Below are 9,837 nucleotides of genomic sequence, written 5' to 3'. Positions count from 1 at the left end.
GAGTCTCCATCAACCTGGCTAACAGTCTTTGCCCCACCCTAGTGTTCCCTGAGTCTTCACATCATCCAACTTACTTGGGTAAGGACACCCAAGCCACTTCCAGTGGCATTTCCATAAAAACCATCTGTCTTGGCTCATGATGCAGATCTTCCTAAAACCTCTCAAAGGTCCACAAATGCCAAACAAGCAGCATTTGGCCTCAGTATGCCACATAACTCTTTCTAAGCAGCCCCAAGCCCTGCATTAGTGGCACCTGGATTCCATTTACAGCTTGGCCTCTCCTGGGTATTTCCAAGCACAAGGAGCAGCCATCTGCAGATCACTTTATAGCTCACACCACATGGCCCTGAGCAGGACACAGGCAGTGGCTGACCTACATCTCCCAAGAGGTCCCAGAGCCATTGCACCCAGTGGACAACTTCCAACCACGATGAAGGACCACGCAACCACCTCCATGAGCAACAGTCAAAGGGTGGACTCTACAGGCACCAGAGCCCTGAAGCGAGTCCTGCCCTGTGGGTTGGGTCCCTGCCCAGAAGTTCTTTCACTCTAGTCATAGTTGGTCCTTGGAACGAATTGGACTGGCATCAACCCCTCCAACTGCCATGCCAACAACAGCGAAGGCTCAACAACAACAGGAGGGTGCACACAGCCACATGGAGGGTCCACTTGGAATGCTCTGTGAGGCTGTGCCACTGGGCCCTACAGGACCCCTACTGAATTAGGCCACTCTACCGTGATGGGAGACATAGCAGCTCTACATAATACATAGAAACAAACATAGGGAGACTGCCAAAATGAGGAGACAAAGGAATATGACCCAAATGAAAGAAGAGGAGAAATCTCCAGAAAAAGAACTAAACAAAATGGAGACAGGCAATCAACCAGATGTAGAGTTCAAAACACTGGTTATAAGGATGCTCAAGGAATGTAGGAGAAGAATGCACCAACTCAGTACGAACTTCAACAAAGAGATAGAAAACACAAAAATGGAGATAAAAAACAAAAAAAAAGGATGAGTCATATATGAAGACTGAAATAAAGACTACATGAGAAGGAATCAATAGTAGATTAGATGAAGCAGAGGATCAAATCAGTGATTTGGAAGATAAGGTAGCAGAAAACATGCACTCGGAATAGCAAAATAAAAAAGAATCCTAAAAAGTGAGGATGGCCATGGCCAGGTAGCTCAGTTGGTTAGAGTGTCACCCCAATACACCAAGGTTGCAGGTTTGACCCCAGTCAAGGCACACAGAAATATCAACCAATGAATGCATAGAAAAGTGGAACAACAAATCAATATTTCTCTCTCCCTCTCTCTCCCTCCATCTAAAATCAATAGTAAATTTTTTTCTTTTAAAGTGAGGATGGTATAAGGAGCCTCTGGGAAAACATCAAATATACCAACATTCACAGCATGGGGATACCAGAAGGAGAAGAGAGAAAGGAATTGAACCTATTTGAAGAAATAATGATAGAAAACTTACCTAACTTGGCAAAGGAAATAGACATACGAGTCCAGGAAGCACAGAGAGTCCCAAACAAGATGAACTCAATGAGGCCCACATGAAGACATATCACAATTAAAATGCCAAAAGTTAAAGACAAAGAGAGAATCTTAAAAGCAGCAAGGGAAAGGCACTTAGTTACCTACAAGGGAATTCCCATAAGACATCATAAGCTGATTTCTCAACAGGAATTTTGCAGGCCAGAAAAGATTTACACAAAATATTCAAAATGATGAAAAGCAAGAACCTAAAACCAAGATTAGTCTACCCAGCAAAGCTATCATTTAGAATTGAATGACAAATAAAGAGCTTCCCAGACAAGAAAAAGCTAAAGGAATTCATCACCACCAAACAAGTGTTATAAGAAATGTTAAAGGGACTTCTTTAGAAAGGGGGGAAAGATAAAACTATGAATAATAAAATGGCAATAAATAGATATATGTCAACAATCACTTTCAATGAAAGTGAATTAAATGCTCAAATCAAAAGACACAGGGTGGCTGAATAAATAACAGAACGAAACCTTTCCATATGCTTTCTACAGGAAACTCATTTCAGATCAAAAAGCACAAAGACTGAAAGTAAAGGGATGGAAAAAGATATTTCATGAAAATGGAAACAAAAAAAGGTGAGGTAGCAATACTTACACCAGACAAAATAGACTTTGAAACAAAGGCTATAACAAGAGACAAAGAAAGCCCAGCAATTCCATTCCTGGGTATTTATCCCAAGAAATCCAAAATACTAATCAAAAAGAAATCAAAAAGACTTATTCATGCACATGTTCACTGCAGCATTATTACAATAGCCAAGATATGGAAGAACCTAAGTACCCATCAACAGATGAATGGATAAAAAAGAAGTAGTACATACGAGGTCTGTCTGGAAAAAGTCCAGCCATTGTTAATATAACAAGAACAGTTTGCGCAACATTGATGTAACCTGGCAGCCAAGGAGAGTGGACTGGACTGCACATGCATGAACAATGATGACTTCACTGTACTAGTCAGTGGGGGCAGCAGACACCATTGAGTCAGCATGTGTACTGTGTGGCTGTCACATTCAAAATGACTGAGCAAGTAGAGCAATGAATCTGCACCAAGTTTTGTATTAACCTTGAACATTCCTCTGCAGAAACTATTCAGATGATTCAAAAGGCTGCAGCTATGGGCAACTGATGATTGGCAGCTTCATCACAACAATGTGCCTGTTCATGTACCATGTCTTGAGCAGAGTTCTTTTGAGAAATGTCAAATCACCCGGGTGACCCTGCCCACTACAGCCCCGATTTGGCATCCTGAGACTTCTGGCTTTTCCCACAACTAAAATCACCTTTGAGAAGGAAGAGGTTTCAGACCATCAGTGAGATTCAGGAAAATATGATGGGGCAGCTGATGGCGATTGGGAGAACTGTGTGAGGTCCCAAGGTGCATACTTTGAAGGGGACTGAGGCATCATTGTCCTATGTGCAAGTTTCTTGTATCTTCTTCAATAAATGTCTCTATTTTTCACATTACATGGCTGGATACCTTCTAGACTGACCTTGTATATAAAACAGTATATTACTTGGCCATAAAAAAGAATGAAATCTTGCCATCTGCAACAGCATGGGTAGACCTGGAGGGTATTGTGCTAAGTGAAATAAGTCAGAGAGAGAAAGACAAATACTATGTGATTTCACTTATATACAGAATCTAAAGAACAAAATAAATGAACAAAATAGAAACAAAGTCATAGTTACAGAGAACATTTTGATGGTCGCCAGAGAGGAAGAGGAGTGGGAACCTGGATGAAAAAGGTGATGGGATTAAGAAGCACAAACTGGTAGTTCCAGAACAGTCATGGGGATGTAAAGTACAGCATAGGGAATACAGTCAATACTATTGTAATAACTATGCATGGTCATGCCAGGTGGGTTCTAGATTTTTGGGGGGTGATCACTCCGTAAGCTATATAAATGTCTACTCAGTGGTTGTACACCTGAAACTAATATAACATTGTATACCAACTATAATTGAAAGATAAAAATTATTAAAAAATAATTTCTACCCCTCAGTATTGTCATAAGGTGTTTTTCTAAAATAGTCAATATTTATGAAATACCCTTCAGCTGGCTTAGTGATTGGAACCTAGATAATGATGCTGATAAATATTTTCAACAAACAGGTATTGTATCTCAAAGAAAAGAAAAATCATTTATGAAATTTAAATGTACAGGTTCATGAAAAGATGCTCAACATCACTCATCATCAGTGAAATGCAAATCAAAAGCACAGTGAAGTATCACCTCACACCTGTCGGCATGGCTACCATCGAAGAGACCAGAAACAACAAGTGTTGGTGAGAATGTGGAGAAAAGGAAATGCACTGTTGGTGGGAATGTACATTGGTGCAGCCACCATGGAAAACAGTATGCAGTTTTCTCAAACAACTAAAAATATAATTACCATATGATCCAACAATTCCACTTTGTAGTATTTATCTGAAAAATAATGAAAACAATATTTCAAAAAGATATTTGCACCCCTATGCTCACTGCAGCATTTTTTACAATAGCCAAGATATGGAAACAACCTAAGTGTCCATCAGTAGATGAGTGGAGATATATATATACAAACACACACAGTGGAATAAATAGTGCCCAGTCATAAAAAAAAGAATGAAATCTTGCCATTTGTGATGACATGGATGGACCTTGAGGGAATTATGCTACATGAAACGTCAAACAACAAAAGACAAATATACCATGTGATATCATTTATTGTGGAATTTAAAACAAAACCAAGTGTATAGATACATAGAACAGATTGCTGGTTGCCAGAAGTGGGGAATAGGGGGTGGGAAAAATGGGTGAAGGGGATCAAAAAGTATAAATTTCCAAAAATAAGTAAATCCTAGGAATGTAATTACAGCGTGGTGACCACGGTTAACACCGTATTGTATATTTAAAAGTTGCCAGGAGAGTAAATCTTAAACGTTCTCATCACAAGAAAAAGAAACTACGTATGGTGACAGATGTTAACCAGACCTATGTGGTGATCATTTCTCAACATATACAAATATACCAATGTGTTGTGTATCTGAAATTAATATAATGTTGTATGTCAATTACACCTCAATAAAAAAAAATTTAATTTTTTTTAAAAAGAGAAAAAAAACCTAAATGAGATGAATGGCAAGGAAACTTAATTGAAGCCCAGAGTCCAATAATGGAGATGTTTTCCCGTTGATGTTAATATGCAATGATATAATATTTTCCTTTCTGTATTAATCAATCACAGTAATCAATAATACTATGCTAAGTGCAAGAATCATCTATGAGATCTTGGAATCTGTTGTTTGCCTTTTCGCAGAGATCTAGGCTATGGAAAGTCTCCTGGTGATAATAGATGTTATTTGTTTACAGGACAATGTTTTGTATATGAAATGTACCTTCCAGCCATGCCTAATCAATATGCCGCTGTCACATACTGCAAGAATACCTGCCTTTTTTGCCATCATTCTTTTCAGGGACTTTCTAATGGGATCCAATTGGTGACCTCGTTCAGTAACACAGTTGAGCTTTGGCCAAAATGCAGCAGTGTTTTTTTTCTTCTCAGCAGTTGTACTCGTTATTTACAAAGTTCTTGAACAATAATTTTTAAAAGTTAAAAATGAGGAGGAGGCCATATGAGGCAATAATTATCTTTATTGGAGATGTTCAAGGCCGAGCATCTGCTTTCTTGTTTGAAAATGGGGACAGTGGATTTACCTTGCACAGCGTATTCTGGGAATTGGAGATAATACATGGAAAGTGCCTATCCCAGTAACTGAACACGGTGTACTATGAACGGGAAGAGAGTCACACTAGATGACTTAAATTCAGAGTCCTAAGATTCTAGGACTCTAAGTTCTAACCTTTTAAAGGCTTACAGAACTGAAAAGAATTTCCCCAATCACAACTATGCGTTGAGTGCTTACTATGGGCAACGCACTGTGTTTCAAGCACAACTGTCAACAGACAATGAGGAGCAAGAACTCAATCATCAACTTCACATACTTGTATAAAAATGGAAATTACCTAAAAGCCCCTACCAAGAGCAAGCAGCAGCCGATGACAATCTCCTCCCCAAAGGTAACTGAATTAGGATGCACACGACATGTAAACATGAGGCCTTTGTTATAAGACAGCACAGGCTCTGGCCAGGAAACAGAAAGGGCAGAATTGAGGGAAATAGGTCCAGAATGGAGACTGCCATCCTGGCTCAGGAAAGCTGTGGGAGAGGCTGAAGGCGTGGGCAGGTCTGGTCGGAGCTTAGGGACTGTTGCTGATGGGTCATGACCCCAAAACACCCTTCACCAGCAACCCGAGAGGCAGGAAAGGGAAGTCCCACCCTGGATCCAGGAGAGGGGATGGAAGCAGGCTGGACAAACAAGAGTGACGGGCTGTGGGACAGAAGTCAGTGAAGTTTTGATCTCACACCTTTTATCCCCACCCCATGCCCCAGCATATTACTTATGTTACCTCCACGTACTACATATTAAGTGGTATAAAATGTACCTTCCATTTTAAAACCTTCACAGAATACAGACATTTAATAAGAGATCTATTAAAATAGTCTTTGTGTGCACCCCACTTTTGAGAGAATAGGTGGGAGAGAGGGGAGTATGGAGTTCTCACTCCCTGAGTAGAACCTCAAAAGGCAAAAGCATCCTGTCAAGTCTCCCTTAGCTATCCTTCAAAAGAGAACCCTGTCACCACTCAGTACACAGGCAGGAATAGTGCCAGATAAAAACTCAGTCTCCCTCCTCTAGCTTCTAGACTCTACCTGGCCTTCCGATTGCACTTTTGTTCAAAGGTTGCCGTGGTTACACCTGAAGCCAGTGCCAGGAGGTTTCCCACCATTAGGAAACTCAGACCCTATAGTCTGGTAGTAACCATATCTGACCTGGAAGAGTTTGGGTGATAATATTATTCAGGTGATGGCTGTTTTCAATTCAGGGGGAAGGAAAGAATTTTGTTTAGACTGTATCTTCTGAGAGGGATTGAACCTTACAGAGCTCTCTTTGTACAGAATCTTGGGTGCAATAAAGCACTGCGTTTTGTTTGGTTGGTCGGTTGTATTTGGCTAAAAACGAGATTAGAAAAAATTTTATTTCCCCCTAAAACTGGTGTATTATCTGTAAATATTATAGCCTTTTTTCCTACAGGTTTTACACATAGTACATTGTCCCTATTAGAGAACATCAAATTTGCTGGGGAATTCTTTTATATATGCTTCATATTATTACTGTAGAGAAAAACACAAATAAACTTATAGTTGGTCTGTAAGAACATGACCAAAGCAAATTATATGGGCAACTCTCTGTCCTGTTTGCTCCATTGCCTATATATGACTATGGCTGTATTTTGCAGCCAGGACCCCTCAGCTCCCAAATGCACAGGACCTCCACAGAACTACGCAAACTGCATTTGGGGTCTTACTTGAACAAGCCTTCAATTAGGAGAACCAGCTAGTTTCTGCCTCTAAACACTGCCACCGGCTCAGAGACGGTTTATCTCCCAGCGCACCTTTGGGGAATGGCAGCGAGCCCGCGGCTCGTATCAGTTTAGCCAAGCCCAGGGGACCAGAGCATGGTCCTCACTGACAAGAGGCAGTCAGTCTCCTGGAGATGAAACACACTACAAAGCTCAGACTGTGTAGGGCTTGGAGAACACATTTTTACATCTCACAAAACTTAAGAAAAATTAATTCTATAGATTAGTAGCAATTAAAGAAGTCATATTGCTGTTTTGTTTTTTTAAATAAAGTTAGGTCAGGTTTCTGTTTCCTCAGTTGCTTTTTACTTGGACCTGTCAGAGTACAGTAAGGGCAGCACCCGGGAGCGAGCTTTCCTGAACACAGTTCCGGGCATCGGCTGGTTCAGTGTCTCAGGTGGGCAGGACACGGATGAGAAGAGAGAGAGAAGCAGAGATGTCAATGACTTCCTGAAAGACTTGTAAGAAGGTGATGACAGATTTTTTGACTTTATAAAACACTGTTTTAAATAATACCATATTTTATGAATGCCAGTCTTATCACTCTTAGTCATAAAGATAAAAGTTATTTTATCTAACTAGAGTTTTTACATTCATTTACAGTCAATTACATTATTTAACTTGATGTGAACTTTCTAGTATATTTCCCCAATTATGTAAGTGAGCCGATTATGCAATGAAGAGGTTGGCAAATATGGGAATTATTACAGAATCAACATTTTTTACAGATCACAGCTCAGGTCATTTGTGGAATAACAAAGAGAATATGAAAAACTTTTTTCTGGTCTGCCCTGTTCAGGTTTATCATTCCTAGGCCTGATTAATAAATGCCTGACTCTTAATCTCTTTTACAAATTAGCCTGGTGTTTAGTCCACATGTGAAAGGAAATTAGGTTTGGCTTTAAAACAACAAAGCTCTAGAAAGTGGAGAAACAGAAAATACTAAAACAAAATATTACTTAAGTAACTACAGCAAAATTATTTAAAACCGATTTAAAAATTACAGCATTAATTTAAACCCCATTCATCAGGAATTGGTGATAACTCAGAAAGGCATAGGATGCAAGTGTACCTTTGGCCTAATTGTGTAAGAGTTTGCTAAGCCAGTCACTATTGGAAAACTTTTTTTCAGAGAGAAGGCAGAAACTTCTAAAGAGACTGTTTCTATTACCTTTTAGTAATTTTTAGACATTTATAATACTGAATGATTTCTTAATTATAAATCATTCTTATCCACAACCTAAGTTCTCCTTGAGCCACTACTAAGTAAATATTCTTTGACCTACTTATACGATTTGCTGTAGTGATGAAGACAGCCTTGCATTTACCAAATGAAAGCCTTTCCCTAAATCAAACTGTCCTTCTAGTTTTCTTTGAGCAAAGCCGTTTGTTGGATGTTCTAGTTTAAGTACTGAATACATGAGATACAGAAGCAGTTTGCCTAGGTTCAAATCTCCCCTTCCACCAATTAGGCATGTTACGTATTATGGTCATGGTGCCTCCATCTCATCTGTTAAAATGCGGTAAATAATAATATCTAAAGGATTTAACAATTGTGAAGCACTTAGAACAGTGTCTGGTCCCGTAGAATTATCTGCTGTTGCCATGACACCATATTGCAGGAAGATTCAGTCATACCCCCCAGGGCATCGCCGAGAGAAACTTCTGTGAAATGAAATGGTAAACACTTTACAGCAGGCAGCTTTTCCGCCAGCCTTTACAAGGCTCAAGAGCACATTTTCACATGCAGTGCATCACAACCGGCTTCCAGTTCTTCAGTCTTCCTTTACTCTGGCCTCCAGCCACCCAAGCCTGCCAGGTACTTCTGGTCAATTATGCATATGCTTTTTCCAAGCCACCGCCTCCCGGTCTCTAAGAACTGTCTCCGTTCAGCTGGGATTCATCCCTCCTGGAAGTCCTCCCTCATGAACGCCCTCCACTGTGATGAGCCCTCAACTCAGACACAGCTCTGCTACGGAAGCCCTTGTTAGGAAAACCTGAAAACCTGCCTGGGCGTGAGCAGTCCCAGCCCCGAGTTCTCGGACTTCGGGCTCCAAACACGATTCCCAGTTAACGATACAAGAACACGAGGACGCCTGAGCTGCGGCCCCCGAAGGTTGGTGAGAGCGACCAGAGGCCACTTACGGGATGGTTCGTTCGGACCAGACGACGACGAGGGAGAAGGGGGGTTAATGACGCACCTGAATAAGCCCGCTATAGGAGAGAAGATAAACTAAGGCTGGATGCGGTGTCCACAGCGAGGGCTGCGCGCGCTCCCGCCCGCACGCACACGGGAAAGAGAGGCAGTCCCACGTTTCTGACAGTGACACGACCCCGATCCGGGCACGGTCTCAAAGCTACCCCGATTTCCGGAGCGTCTCGGCCCGCGCCACCTCCAGACTTAATGTTAGCGCATCCTCGCCGGCCCCGCCGGGCCGCCGCAGGCGCCATCTCCTCCCCCCCACCCCCACCCCCCGCCCGCGCGGCCGCAGCTCTCCGCCCCTGGCGAACGTGGCTCTCTAGTGTCCTCCGGAACACACGCGTGGCTGTCGGATTTCGAACCCCGGCGCCTGCCCTCGCCCTCGCGACCGCCACGCGCCGCTGAGTCTCTGGCGCAGCCTTTGCCCCCGCATCAATCATTAACGGGCCAGCTCCGGCTGCTGCGGCCCGAAGGGGGTGGGGAGGATGGTACGGAACTCGAGACCGAGGACAACTCTACCCCCGGAGGCGGCCGCGAAACCCTAGCCGGAGAGGCCCCCGCCCTCCCTCGGTGCGCCCGTCCCTCCCTCCCTCCAGCGCTTCAGCTCCCAC

General features: G+C 42.2%; 1 protein-coding gene across 4 annotated transcripts in view; it reads left to right on the top strand.

Annotated features, from left to right (window-relative positions):
* The window catches only part of PAQR9 (progestin and adipoQ receptor family member 9), a 45,155-nt gene that overhangs the window by 28,166 nt on the left and 7,152 nt on the right, over positions 1-9,837 (top strand). Inside the window, exon 1 of one of the 4 annotated variants that reach the window (XM_045192054.3) lies at positions 8,691-9,142. The exons of 1 other annotated variant lie outside the window; for it this stretch is intronic. Coding sequence is in view for 1 of the 3 variants with exons in the window: in XM_045192053.3 (XP_045047988.2) it covers positions 9,712-9,714 (3 nt within the window). In the remaining 2 variants the exon portion in view is untranslated. Of the gene's footprint in view, positions 1-8,690; positions 9,797-9,837 lie in introns of those variants that run through there. 2 more of the 4 variants (XM_045192053.3, XM_024556328.4) reach the window with 2 other exon arrangements.

The sequence above is a fragment of the Desmodus rotundus genome, chromosome 2 (genome assembly GCF_022682495.2).
Source record: "Desmodus rotundus isolate HL8 chromosome 2, HLdesRot8A.1, whole genome shotgun sequence".
NCBI classification, from domain to species: Eukaryota; Metazoa; Chordata; class Mammalia; order Chiroptera; family Phyllostomidae; genus Desmodus; species Desmodus rotundus.
The sequence above is the reverse complement of the archived record's forward strand: the minus strand, read 5'-3'. Positions and strand labels throughout refer to the sequence as shown.